Source organism: Hypanus sabinus, chromosome 11 (assembly GCF_030144855.1).
Source record: "Hypanus sabinus isolate sHypSab1 chromosome 11, sHypSab1.hap1, whole genome shotgun sequence".
Taxonomy (NCBI): Eukaryota; Metazoa; Chordata; class Chondrichthyes; order Myliobatiformes; family Dasyatidae; genus Hypanus; species Hypanus sabinus.
Window position 1 is genome coordinate 77,642,855 of NC_082716.1, and position 15,004 is coordinate 77,657,858.

The following is a 15,004-nucleotide window of genomic DNA, read 5'->3' on the forward strand; positions in this document are numbered from 1 at the left end:
TAATACACGTGGGCACTTCCTGAGTGGACTCAGTGCTAGTATACAATTCTGCGGTAGCAACTTATTCAAAACCAGGTTGTTCATTTCTCTTTCTGCAGTTTATTCGCTGCATTTCAGCAGCTATAATGTTGCATTTCACTACCTGCAAACATTGCAACCCTATTTTCAAAGCCAAAGCAAGAAGAGTTGCGACGTTTAATCATTGCCAACAGAAGCAGCTTTATTGTTTCAGTGTATTTAGTCGCAATTTATGAGTTCCTGCTGTTCTGGTTCAATCAGTTCCATTCACTGCAGCTTTGGTGCTGCAGTACAATCCGTGCCAGAAAATGCAGGTGTACCTTTGGTTTATTCAATCCAGTACATACAGCTGAAACTGTAGTTTATTCAATACAAAAATATGCTGCACATTATTTAAAATAAACTCATGCAGTTTCATTACTGCATTTCAGTCCCTCAGCTTTAATAAGACTAAGGAACCGGGAACAGGAGTAAGCTATTCCATTCCCTCAAGCCTGTTCTGCCATACAATAGGTCATAGCTGAACTGACATTGCTCAAATCCATTTTCCTGTCCTTTGCCCAAAGCCCATCATTCCCCATACTAATTAGAAATGTATCATTATCAGTCCTAAAATATACCCAGGACTCTGCCCAAGCAGCCCTCCGTGGCAATGAGTTCCAAAGATTCTTAGTCCACTGAGTCAAGAAGTTCCTCCACATCTCAGTCTTAAATGGGTGCCTTCTTATTTTGAGACCATATCCTTTGGTTCTGGACTTCCCTGTAAAAAGAAACATCCCCTCAGCATTTATCCTGGACAGCTTCTGAGAATCTTTTATGCTTCAATGAAAATCACGTTGCACTTTTCTAAACTCCAAAGAACAATGTACATTCCTATTTAACCTGCCCTTATAGGACAACCCTCCATACCTATAAATATCTTGGTGAAACTTCTCAGAACATCTCCAATGCAATAATACCTCCATGATATCGTAAATAGATGGACCAAAATTGTTCACAGTAGTTTACAAGAGATTAAGCAGTGCTTTGTACAGTTGCAGTAAGTCTCTTCTACTTTTATACTCCAATCCCCTTAAAACAAGGACCAACATTTCATGAGGCTTCTCAATTTTCTCTGTTTCATTCACAGGAACTCCAAATCCCTTTCTGCTACATCTTTCTGCATTTTTTTGCTACTTAAGTAATACTCTGTTCTTTTGATTTTTGCCCTTCTGCTACTATATATTCAGTGCCATTACTTGCAATTGTAGCTCCAATTTATTCACTGCTCACATGTGGGGTTATAGTTACAGTTCTTCAAAAGAAAATGCATATTTCATTTCATTCAACTCCAGCATATGTGGTTCCACTGCATTAGATCATTCAATCCCAATAAATGCAGTTTCTTTCAGGCGGTTTATTCAATGTCGGCTTATGGAGTTGCCACGGTTAATTCAATGTCAGTATACAAAATCATTGGAATTCATTCATTGCCAATGCAAGCAGTTCTGCTGCAATAGTTCATCCAAAGTCAATATAGTTAGTGCAATGTCAGTATATTCAGGTATTGCTGTAATTCATCCATTGCTATATAATACAGCTCTGCTACTACTATTCATTCATTGCAATTATATGCAGCGTTGGTGCAGCAGTTTATTCAGTTTCAGCAGGAGCAACAATTCAATGCCATTGCTTACAGCTCTGTTGCCGCAGTTCATTGAATCTTCGAAGCAACAATGCCACTCAGCAGGTAGCTTTAACATAGGGCGTAACCATTCTAGGCAAACCCTGCCTCTGACTTTTCTCATCATGGCCAAATTCCAGGGTGCTGAAAGTAGGAGCTAACTTTGCCATAAGTCTCTGTATCTCTGCCATAAGTGGCACGCAGGCCTGCTTCTGCTCATCCAATGCCAATAAGTGCAGCTCCCTTAGCTGCAACACGTTCCATAACAATACACTCACTTCTGATGCCGTGGTTTATTACATTTCATTACATGCATCTCTGCTGGACAATTCGTACAATGTAATCACAATCAGGCTATTAGTTAATGCACAATTATAATGTTCATTTGACACTTGCACATTCAAGTGTTGCTGCAGTTCATGCAATATCAGTACAGGACAGGCAAGCATTGCACATGTCACTCAGCGCTAATACAGGCAGGTAGTGCTTAAGGTCAAAGTTCAAAGCAAAGTACATATATGTCACATATAGAACTCTGAGATTCATTTTCTTGTGGGCATACTCAATAAATCCACAATGCAATAGAATGTGATCAAGGACTGCTCATCTAGTTCTGTTGCTGCAACTCAAAGGTCATTGGATGCCAGTCCAGGGAGACATTACTGCTGTTCACAATGATATCAACACATATAGCTTTGTTACTGCTGTTCACTCTACTGCCCAGTTTTGTGTTACAGCTCCTTCAATGTCAGGAGATGGAAGCATTACTCAATCACTCTTCTTATGGGTGTTACTGTAGTTCATGCCATACCAATGCAGGATGAGCAAACATTGATTTAATTCAGTTAAGGAAAGTATAGGCAGGCCATTCAATATCAGTGCAGTACAAGCAAGCACACACTTCATGCAATGCCACATATGCATTTCTGCAATTACAATTCATTTCATGTCAGCACATGTAGTAAAGCTGCTGTTGTTCATTAGTGACAATAGTACAGCTCTCTTGCTAAATTAAAAACAATGTGAGACAACCATGGGATTTCACAGGGTAGATGTTGGGATAATGCTCTTCTCGACTGGTGTATCTGGAACCAGAGGTCCAATTCTCAAAATAAGGTGCCTACTATTTGGGAGAGATGAAAGGAAATTTATTCACCAAAAATGAAGTGAATCTTTGGAGACCTGGTCATTGAATATATTCAAGGCAAAGATCAATAGATTTCTGGATATTAAGGGTATTAAGGCATATGGAAGAAATGGTGTGGAAATAAAAATTATTGAATGTTGGAGAGTTGAAGAGTCAACTGGTCATCTATTTTTATTTCTCATGTTCTAGTATCTAGTTTCATTGTTGCTATTCACTGAATGTCATCATGTGCCTTGTCTTATTGAAGTTCATTTGCATCTATTATGTGCTGCTTTGCCACTGCAGTCCATCAATGTCATATGATACTAGTTTTCTCAAGTGTTGCTGCAGTTTGTGTAACGTCAGTACAGGGTGAGCAAGCAGTTAATTCTGTGTGAGTGCTGAAGTACTAGTGCTGTTGATTCAATGAAAAGTAGTCATAGCTGCAATTTATTCAATGGCAAGAAATGCAATGTAGTTTCAGTTTATCAAATGCTAATAATTTCAATTGTGCTTGCAGATTATTCAATGTCCCTTAGAAATGAAGCAAACAGAAATTTCTTCATTCAAACACTGCATCAAATGGAACACAGGACAAAATAGCACAGGAACAGGTCCTACGCTAAACATGATACTGAATCACCAGACTTGATTGTGTGTCTCACCACAAAACATTGACTGTTCAAAGGTTCAAAGTATGATGCAGTATACAATTCTGAGATTCATCTTCTCCAGAGAGCCAGGAAACAAAGAAAACCACGGAAGTCAGTTCGACCAGAAACAGCAAACCGCAACCCCCCCCCCCACACAAAAAATGAACGGCAACAGGATCATCAAACCTCCAAACCCCCCCTTGCCCCACACAAAATGCAACAAGAACATCGGCCCTAAATCCACTTCCCCCCACACAAATGCAACAAGAACATTGACACCCAAAACCCCTCCCTGCACAAAAAACTAACAAAGACTCGGCAAGAATATCGACCTCCAAATCCCTCTGCCCTGCACAAAAAAACTAACAAAAACATAACAAGAACATCAACCACCCCCACCACCCCAAACCCAATTGCCCCCCCAAACAAAAGAGCAACTAGAAAGGACAGGCGACAACACAGAATATAAAAACAATAAGACTGAAAAAGTTCATAGTCCTTCATCCAAATCCATAAGCACAGAACCTTAGTAACATCCTCTGACATTATCAAAAGAGAGAGACACCACTCAAACACAGAGGCCTACCCATTTCTCTCCATAGATGCTGCCTGGCATTTTGTGTGTGTTGTTCTGATATAAGCTGAATCTCTTCGGCGTGCATGACCCATATCCCTCCATTCATCATACTTTCATGTGTCTAACAACCTCTTAAACTTGCCCTCATATCATATTGGTGATTCTTTCAAATTCTCAACCCCAAAGGAGCACTCATTACTCAAAACAGAAGAAGACGAATAGCCCTTAACTCAACAGTGGAGTTATTGGGACACTGTCTTTGATGGTGTTTCCATAGCAAGCTATTCTTGTTTTTACGAGGCCGAGTTTCTAGCTCGACGCTCAACCCGACTTGGATTCAAACTCGGGAACCTTCGCTCTGGAGTCCGGCACTGATACTATTGAGCCACCAAGCGGGACTACTCAAAACAGAGATTGATAGATTTTCTGGCTTATCGGTGATATGGGGACAGGACAAGAAAATGGGGTTGAAGTGGAAGATCTGCCATGGTCTTATTAATGGTAGGGCAAAAGCATGCTGCAATTTACCCTATGTGCAGCTCTGTTGTTCAGATTAATTTGAAGCACACAGATGCTGCTGCAGTTTATTCAGTGCCAGGAGAGAGAGGGTCATTCAATTTCAGTGCTTCTCGCCATTGTTGTAGCCATTCAGGACTGAAGCTTTAATAAACCAAATCCATTTCCAATTAAAAATTTACTGGAGCAAAAATCAGGTTTTAATCAAGCCACACAAACAATTGTTGGAGGAACTCAATGGGTCAGGCAGTACCTATGGAAGAAAATGAATAGCTGATGTTTTGGCTTGATCAAAAATTCAATGGTCCATTTGTCTCCACAGATACTGCCTGACCAACTCAGTTCCTTCAATGTTGTGTGTTTCTCCATGCTCGAACATCAGCAGCCTCTTGTGTCTCCATTTTGAAACAAGTCATACTAGAGTTCTATCCCTGATTTGGTCGAATAATAATAAATTAGAATTCTAAAAATAATAGACCTTGGCATCTAGTAGAAGGTGGAGAGGAGCCAGAGGAGGATCATGAGAATAATTCCAGGAATGAAAATGTTGATGACTCAGGGCCTGTACTTCCTAGAGTTTAGAAGAATGAAGGGGATCTCACTGAAACCTATCAACAACTAAGAGGCCATGATAGCACGGATGTGGATAGAATGTTTCCTCCAGTGGGGAAGTCTAGGACCAGAGGGCACAGCTTCAGAATAGAGGGGTGCCCATTTAGAACAAAGATGAGGGGGAATTCCTTCAGCCAGAGGCCAGTGAATCTGTGGAATTCATTGCCGCAGACAGCTATGGAGGCCTGGTCATTGAGTATATTTAAAGAGAAGGTTGATAGGTTCTTGATTAGTAATGGGTTATGGTGAGAAAGCAGGAGAGGGATGATAAATTAGCCATGGTGGAATGGCAGAGCAGACTCAATGGGCCAAATGGCCAAATTCTGCTCCTGTAGAGAGCAGGTGAACAGGAACGTGATCTTTAATACAGTTAATTCAATATCTCTATTGCCTTTCATTCAATACCAATGCATACAGTAACACTGCTGCAATTCATTCCGTGTAGTTATCTGCAACTCTGTTACTGCAGTTCATGCAATGCCAGCATACCTGTTGAGTATGTACCCTCTAGAGTTCAAAGGTGACCTCACTGCTTATAAATTCCTTCTGGCACTTCTCAGGGTAGGTGTAGGAATAAGGCTTCATTTTGGCTGGGGTGTGGTGGATCGAGGCACAGTATCAAAATAATACATCAACCATTCAGGACTCAAATGAGAAGAAATTTCTATGCAGAAAGAACAGTGCAGTTTTGAAATTATCTACCCAAGAATGGTGTGGAAGCTCTGTCATTAAATATATTCAATGCAGAAATCAATAAATAACTATACAACTAAGGCATCAAGGTATATGGAATTAGTGCACTGAGGAAGTAAAAGATTACTGACACTTTAAACTCCCCTTCTGATGATATAGGGGTAGTTGATGACAATGTGGAGGTATACAGGAGAAAATTAGAAGGGGGAACGGGATTGCTCTGTGTATTGGCAATGGGAGGTATGAGACAAACATCTTCCTTCTGTGCTGTAAATCATTTACAAATATTGATCTTGGCAGAGCAGATGCAAGAGGCCGAACGCTCTTCTACTTAGTGGATAGGGTCAAAGTTTCCAAAGAATACAGCAGGATATAGATCAGGTTGCAGAGAAGTGTCAGGTGGAGTTCAATATTCCAATAGTGAGATGTTGAAGTTGGGAGATCAAATATAAAGGAAAAGTACAAAGATAATGGCAGGACCTTAGCAGTGCTGATGTATAGAGGTATCTTCGCGTCCAAGTCCACAGCTCTCTGAAAGTGGCTGCAGAGTCTGATGGGGTGGTAACGAAGCCATTCAGCATGCTTACCTTTATTAATTGAGACATTGAGTTCAAGAGTCAGGAAGTTAAGTCATAGCTTTATAAAACTCTAATTAGGGTATATCAGGAATATTGTATTCTGTTCTGGTTGCCCCATTATAGGAAGGGTGTTCAAAGTTCAAAGTAAATTTATTAGCAAAGTATGCATTGAGGCCCTCTGTTGGTTGTGGTCAACCATGGATATTTCATCCTATTTGTCTACATGATACGCAAGCCAGGGCAGTACAATATAGAGAGCAGGCTAAACCTCTCCATGCAGCTAATGAATCCAAAGAAGATGGCAGAGGTCAATACAATTTGGCACCAGCGGCATCACAGGACTTGCTAGTCAGCATTGGACTGCCTTAGGTAGTCCAGCTACGGATTTTTTCCCTATGTTTATTCCCAAAGCCTTCCCCATGAGCACGTATAGCCACAAGGCAGCAGAGGTTTGGGATCAGAGTTTCTTCATTACAAGGTATGTATATGTCACCATATACTACCCTGAGATTCATTTTCTTGCAGGCATTCACAGTAGAACAAAGAAATACAACAGAATCAATGAAATATCGTACATAATGACTGACAATCAATGTGCAAAAGACAAATTATGCAAATACAAAAACATATAAATAAGAAAATAAGTAATACTGAGAACATGAGTTGTAGAGTCCTTGAGTTTGAGTGCATAGGTTGTGGAATCAGTTCGGTGTTGAGGTGAGTGAAGTTATCAATGCTGGTTCAGAAGACTGATGGTTGAAGGGTAATAACTGTCCTTGAACCTGATGGCATGGGAACTAAGGCTCCCGTAACTTCGTTCTTGATGGCAGTAGCGAGAAGATAGCATGCCCTCAATGATGGATGCTGCTTTCTTATGGTAGTGCTCCTTGTAGATGTGCTCGTTTTTGGGGAGGGCTTTTCCTGTGATGGACGGGATTGTATCCTTTACCTTCCGTAGACCTTTCCATTCTTGGGCATTGGTGTTTCCATAACAGGCCACAATGCAACCAGTCAGGATACTGTCTACTGGGTACCTATAGAAGTTTGTCAACGTTTTAGATACCAGGCTGAATCAGTGCAAACTTCTAAGAAAGCAGAGGTGCTGCCATGCCTTCTTTGTAATGGCACTTACATGCTGGCCCCAGAACAGGTAATGCCAAGGAACTTAAAATTACTGATACTTTCCACCTCTGAACACCCTAATGAACCCCCAATTTCTCCTTCCTGGAGTCAATAATCAGCCTTTTGGTTTTGTTGGCATTGAGTAAGAAGTTGTTGTTGTGGCACCATTTGACCAGACTTTCATTCTCCCTCCTCTATGGTGATTTGCCACCAATTTTGATTCGGCCAACAACAGTGGTGTCAGCAGCAAACCTGAATGTATTGGAACTATACAACCTCACAGGGATAAGCACACAGCCTTGCACTGCACTTGTGCTGATGGAGATTGTGGAGGAAATGTTGTTGGCAATCCAAACTGACTGGGGTCAGCAAGTGGGCAAATCGAGGATCCTGTTGCACAAGCAAAATATGGTGGCTTAGGTCTTGGAGCTTAGTGATCAGTTTTGAGGGGATGATATTGTTCAATGTAGGCAATGAAGAGCATCCTGATATAAGTGGAGATTTTGGAGTGGGTGCTGAAGAGGTTTACCTGGATTAGAGAGCAGGTGCTATAAGAAGAGAAAGGACAAAATTGGGTTGTCGTCTCAGAGGAGTGAAGGGGAGACATGATGGATGTTTATAAGGTTATGTGAAGCAAAGACACCCAGTAACTTTTCCCCAGGATAGATATGTCCAATACTAGAAGTCATGCATTAAAGGTGAGAGGGGGAAGTTCCAAGGAGATGTGTGGCACTGAGAGTGGTGAGTGTCAGAATCTGCTGCCGGGGTGATAGTGAAGGCAAATATGTTTAAATTTTTTGATGTTTCGAATGTTCTTAGTCTTAGGAGCGAAGTGATGATGGTGCTAAACCTTACTCCTTTCTTGCAGCTTCAGAAGCAGCTCCATTTCTAACTTTGATATCTTTTTTTTTCCCTTTTCAAGGTTCTTTTGAAGACCGTGACCTGGAGTTACACTCTGCGGGAATGGGGCCCGCTCTTAGGGCCTCACGACCGGCTGCCTTTTGATATCCCAAGGGCGCGGCCTGGAAGACTAGCGTGCCGGATTCTCATGGCCCTGGAGACCGACTGATTCTAGGCTGGTGCCCCGGACTGAGGCGTTGTAGAAGGAAACGAGAGCAGCGGGTTTGCTGCCGTGGGCTGTGTCCAGAGACCTAAGTCTCTGGCCGAGTCTCTGGGCGCAGAGCTCAAATAAAACTTTTAACATCATAAATCAGCAAGTTGTTTTGTTATGTCTCCCCTCTCGCTGTGACATGGGGATATATCTTTTTCCCTTATTAGGGAGAGAGGGAATTTGTGGTGTGTTGAATTACCTGGTGAATGAGTACTCTTTGGGGTACTGCACGTCTGTGTCCTTATCGATGCTTTGCTGCACGCTTGAGAGCGCCGTGGGGGGGGGGGGGCTCCAATAGTTTTTTGCTGGTGGGGTGCTTTGCTGCTGCTTGTGCATGGTAAGGGGGAGCTGCGGGGGGGCTTTAGGGTTCTAGCGTTTAACTATCGTTCATTCTTTGGGACTCTTCTCATGGATGTTTGCAAAGAAAAAGAATGTTTATGTTCTGTTTCTTTGTTGTCTTTGATCCGTTGCTGTCGTTCGTTCAATATAGAACAGGAGAAATTTGTCGCAGTCGGTTTAACCCCGTAGGTGCTGTTCTGTTGTTGCAAAACACTGACTGTCGATACGTGCGGCTTCGTTGCTGCAATTCATTCGATGCCAAGACAGCAACCTGGTCATTTAAAGCTTGTGTCAGAGCGTGTGACTCTGTAGGCTGCAGCGCATTCAATGTCAGTGCGGGCGGAGACCGTGATTGACAGGAGCCGCGCCGCCGTCCCTGTCCCGTCACGCGTCTGGGGGAAGATGGCGGCGTAGCTGTGCACCCGGGGTCCGAACCCTGAGCCCGGCCGCCGATCGCAAGGATGCCGGCTCACTCTCCCAAGTCCAGGAGTCGTGAGCGGGAGACGCGCGGAGGCGGGAGGCTGGAGTACTTAGTGCAGAGTCGGCCGCCGGGCTTTCTGCAGAGACCAGGCTTGGAGCCGCCATCACCACGGCACCGGGCGACGCAGCTGGAAGGCCACGGCCTGCGCCGGGACTCGGGTTCCTCCTCCTGCCTCGCCACCACCGCACAGTCACAGCTGCCCGAAGAAGACTGCATGAAGTTAAACCCGTCGATGCTCGGTATCGCCCTGCGGTCGTTGCTGGCCATTGACCTGTGGCTGTCCAAGCGCCTGGGTGTGTGCGCCACCGAGGACTCACCTTGGGGTAGCGCCCGGCCCATCATGAAACTTATCGAGGTGACGGGCCACGGCATCCCTTGGATAGGAGGCACCTTGTATTGCCTGTGGAAGAGCGACAGTGCTGCCGGTCAGGAAGTGCTGCTCAACCTGCTCTTGGGTAAGAGTCATGATTAAATCAGCACAGAAACTGGCCGTTCGGCCCACGCTATCCATCCTGACCACCGTCCCCATTTATTCACCAATCCTATTTGTTAATATTTGGTCCATTTGGAGATCCTTTTAAAATGCTGTGAATCTCTTGTTACACCACCTTCTTATGCAGTGCATTTGAAATTCCAACTTGTCTGTAGGTATGGAAAATATTTACTTTTTGGTTCTTATCAGAAAAGAAGTTTCTGTTTTTATTCTGAACTTCTGTCAGGTGTTATACATTTTCACCAAAGGGAAAAGTTCCTTACTGTCCACTGTATATGTGTCTCTCATAACTTATTGCACATCTATCAGATTTGCCCTCAAAATGTACACCAAGGAAAACGAGCCTGAAATACCCAATTTCTCATTATTGGTGGAAGGTTCTATCCCCAACAATATCCCTTGCAATGGTTGCACCACAGTCACATCCTGCCAACAGTCTGGTAACCAGAACAATGCGCAAGAGTGGCCCAATTAATGTTTTATAACATTGTTCCATACCTCCCTATTTTTATGTTCAATGCCCTGGCTAATTAAAGCAAGAATCTAGTATGCTTTCTTGTTTTATCTACCTGTGATGTCACTTTCAGGAATCTTTGGATGTATATCAGAGTCTCTCTGTGCTCTAGAACTCTACTAGCTTTGTTAGTCATGACAAAATATCTCTCCTCATTTATGACACGATTAAGTTCCATCTGTCTACCTTACCATCTCATTAACATCATCCTGTAGCTGGAGATTACTGTCCTCACCATCAACGTCAGTAATCGTTTTCGGCGGGCTGCAATCATTGAGAGCAGTTGCGTGATTGTTTGAGGTGGCACGAGGCTTCAATAGAACTCAGGGCCCTTTGGAGCTTTTTGGTGGGCTGCAACCTTAATGATCTCCTAGGCACTTTGGCAAAGGCCAATGAAAAGAAGCAAGGTGTGAGTGCACAGTGTGAGAGTGGTCAGGCTTTGGCTTAACAGGCTTACGCATGCACAGACAAGAGATTTTAAGTAAGTTTCTAGTGAGTTTTTTTTCTCTTTCTTTGTTAGCTGAGAATGGGTTCAGAATTAGTCTTATATTCTCTTTATGAGATGTGGGAGCTCAGAGAGAGCTTTAATCTCCCTGATAACTACATCTGCACAAAGTGCATCAAGCTGCAGACAGATGACCTTTGGTTCATCTAGGAGAATGAGGAAGTGATAGATAGGAACTGCAGGGAGGTAGTCACTCCTAACTTGCAGGAGGCAGATACCTGGGTGAGTGTCAGGAGAGGAAAAGGGAATAAACAGCCACTATAGAGTACCCCTATGGCCATTCCCCTTAATAATAAGTGTACTGATTGGAAACTGGGGGAAGAGAAACTACATACCAGGGGGAGCTGTAATGACTGGATTTCGGGCACTGAGTCTAGCCCTGTGGCTCAGAAGGAAAGGGAAGTGAAAAGTGCAATAGTGATTGGGGATTCCATAGGTAGAATAGACAAGGGATTCTGTGGATGTGAACGAGACACTCGAATGGTATGTTGCCTCCAGGTGCCAGGGTCAGGTCCACAGCATTCTCAAAGGGGAAGGTGAGCATCCAGAAATCGTGGTACCAACGACAGAGGGAGGAGGTTTTGAAGAGAGAATACTGGGTGTTGGGTAGGAAGCTGAAAAGAAGGTAGTCATTTCTGGATTGCTGCCTGTGCTATGTGCCAGTGAGGTAAGAATAAGATGATTTAGCAGATGAATGTGTGGTTGAGGAAATGGGACAGGGTTTCAGATTTCTGGATCATTGTGATCTCCTTTGGGGAAGGTGTGACCTGTGCAAAAGGACAGGTTACACCTGAACCTGAAGGGGCCAATATCCTTGGGAGCAGGATTGTTATAGCTATTGGAGAAGGTTTAAACTAATTTGTCAGGGGTTTGGGAACTCGAGTGATGGAGCTGAGAATGGGGCTCTTGGTATACAAGTAGATGTAGCATGTAATGAGACTAAGGAAGGTCAAGCAAAATTACAGTCAGTGGGATGATTTGATGGGCAGATGGAATATAGTGTAGGGGAATGCATGGTCATGCACTTTGGTAGAAGGAATAAAGCTGTAGATGAATTTCTAAACAGGAAGAAAATTCAAAAATCAGAGACGTAAATGGACCTGGAGTGCTCGTGCAGGATTTGCTAAAGGTTAACTTGCATGTTGAGTCAGTGGTAAGGAAGGCAAATGCAATGTTAGCATTCATTTCGAGAGGACTCGAATATAAAAGCAAGGATGTAATACCGAGGCTTTATAAGGCCCTGGACAGACCACAGTTAGAATATTGTGAGCAGTTTTGGACCACTTACCTTGGAAAAGATGTACACCCATTGGAAAGGGTTCAAAGGGGGTTCTCAAGAATGATCCTGGGAATGAAAGGGTTAGCATATGAGGAGAGTTTGTTTGCTTTGTGTGCGTGCACCAGCTGGAGTTTAGAAGAATGAATGAGATCTCATTGAACAATCAAATATTGAAAGGTTTAGAGTGGATGTGGAGGGGATATTTCCTATTGTGGGTGAGTCTAGAACCAGAGGGCACAGCCTCTATTTAGAACAGAAGTGAGGAGGAATTTCTTTAGCCAGAGAGTATTGAATCTGTGGAATTCATTGCCACAGATGACTGTGGAGGCTAAGTCATTGGGTATATTTAAAGCAGAGGTTGATTGTAATCCATGCTAACCAAGAAGCAAAGGTTGTGGGGAGAAGGCAGGAGAATAAATCAGTCCTGATGGAATGGCAGACCAGACACAATGAGACACATGGCCCAATTCTGCTCCTATGTCTTGCGTCTTTGTATAAGCCATGCAAGAGGTAGGGTTTAAACAGTTTCTTTCACGTCCTCCCACATCCCATTCATTAGAAATGGCAATGCAGGGAATGGGATCATAACCAAGAGGTTTTGTTGATTGGAATTTTCAGTGATGTGGAATGTATTGCCTGAAAGAGTGTTGAGTTTAGTGGTATCAATCATAATAGCATTCAATGTATACTCAAAATGTAGTAACTGCAGAAGGAAGTGATTAATTGGGTAACTCTTTCAGAGCCACAAGTGGAATGAATTGGAAAACGTTCAAAGTTATGGCATAATTTTTGGAAGACATAGATTAATAAAATATAAATCTTCAGTGATATTTCTCTCTCTCCTAATTGATCAAACTTGTTGAGGAGCTGACAGTCAAAAGGATGTTTACATGGATTTTATTGGGCACTTCACAGAGTTTCCTCGCAAAATAATCGGAGTAGTAAAAAGAGAATGTGGAAGAGGATCTAATAATGGAAAAGTGGCTGCAGAGAAGGGTGCCATAGTAGCATAGCGGTTAGCACAACGCTATTACAGCTCGGGGAATCAGAGCTCAGAGTTCAATTCTGGCGTCCTCTGTATGTCCTCCCCGTGGAATGCATGGGATTCATCTGGGTGTGTCAGTTTCCTCCCATGGTCCAAAGGTATTCTGTTTGGTAGGTTAATTGGTTTCATTGTACATTGTCCTTTGATTAGGTTAGGGTCGAATTGCTGGTTGCTGGGGCAGTGCAGCTCGAAGGGCCAGAGGGCCTACTCTGTGCTGCACCTCAAAGAAAGTGAAAGAAACCAGGGCCTGTGCTGCATGTACTTTTGGATGATATTGATTATTTAGAAATGGAGGAGCCTTCTGTGTAAATGATTCAAAACCTAGCAGTAAGCAAGAGCAGGGAGATGGTTAGATATGTGATAATTGAAATTCAGTTTTGGTGTTTTAGGGGAGGGCAATTGAAGTAAAGGTATATGATTAAAATGCTGATTCCTTTTTCTCCACAAAATTCAGAATCTTTTAGAGTGTACATTCACTCGTGCAATGATAGCAGGAGTGGCAATTTATGTGAATGTGAAGGAGTGCAGGATATTTGCCTTCATTGGCAGAGCACAGAATGTAAATGGTCATGCTTAAGCTGTTTAGTACGGCAGTAAGGCTACAGTTTGAATGCTGCATTAACAAGAAAGATGTGATAACGTTAACGAGGTTACAGAAGGTTTACAGGGATATTGTTAGAGCTGGTGTACCTCGGTTATGAAAAGGGCTTAGCTAGACCTGAAGGGAAATTTAATCATCTGGTTGAATAGAATGAACAGCAAGGATTTATTTCCTTTAATAAAAATGTCTGTAACTCCAAGCATTGATTTACAGAATAGAGTAGACTTAGCTTAATGCTGACGATACTGGAAAAAGATAGAATTAGTTATCTATAAACTATGCACATTTAAAATATATACAGTAGAAATAAAGTGATTCAATGTTCCACCATTCAATAAGATCATTACTGACCTCTTGCCTCTGCCATTTTCCCAACTCGCTAATGCCTAAAAAATCAACTAATCTCAATCTTCAGACTGGGTTTTCACTGCTGTCTAGAATGGTAAATAGTAAATTGGGTTATTATTGTCACGTGTGCTATTTTGTACTGTGAAAAACTTGCCTTGTGTACTGTTCATACAGTATTCATTACAACCATGTATAGGTAAAGCAATAACATTGCAGAATAAAATGTTTCAGTTATCGAGAAAGTGCAGTACTGGTAGACAGTAAAGCACAAGGTCATAACGAGGTAGATTGTGAGGTCAAGGCTCCATTTTATTGTATTAGGGAACCATTCATATGTCTTGTAACAGCAGGACCGAAGCTGTCCCTGAACCTGGTGGTATGTGCTTTCAGACTTCTGTATCTTCTGCCTGATGGCATGGTGAGAAGAAAAGATAATGTCTGGGTTGGGTAGGGTCTTTGTTTTTTGCTGGCTGCTTTATTAAGGCATTGAGAACCATATACAGAATCCACGGAGGGTAGGCTGGTTTAATGCTGTTTGAGCTGTATCCTCCACTCTGAATAGCTTCTTGTGGTCACAGCAGAGCACTTGCCATACCAAGCTATGAAGCATCAGGATAGAATGCTTTCTGTGGTGCATCAATATAATGGTGAGAATTAATGTGGACATGACAGATTTCTAACCACCACCTCTTGTCGCCCCCCCCCCCCCCCCCGGAGGAAGTAAAGGTGC

At 42.8% G+C, this 15,004-nt stretch overlaps 2 protein-coding genes across 3 annotated transcripts in view; one reads left to right on the plus strand and one right to left on the minus strand.

Annotated features, from left to right (window-relative positions):
- Positions 1-15,004, minus strand: part of fam78bb (family with sequence similarity 78 member Bb) — a 59,813-nt gene that overhangs the window by 16,729 nt on the left and 28,080 nt on the right. The window lies entirely within an intron of this gene.
- plpp6 (phospholipid phosphatase 6) overlaps positions 9,397-15,004 on the plus strand; it is a 46,969-nt gene continuing 41,361 nt past the window's right edge. The window contains exon 1 of the mRNA XM_059984777.1: positions 9,397-9,944. Coding sequence (XP_059840760.1) covers positions 9,470-9,944 — 475 coding nt within the window. The 5' untranslated portion in view covers positions 9,397-9,469. The remainder of the gene's footprint in view (positions 9,945-15,004) is intronic.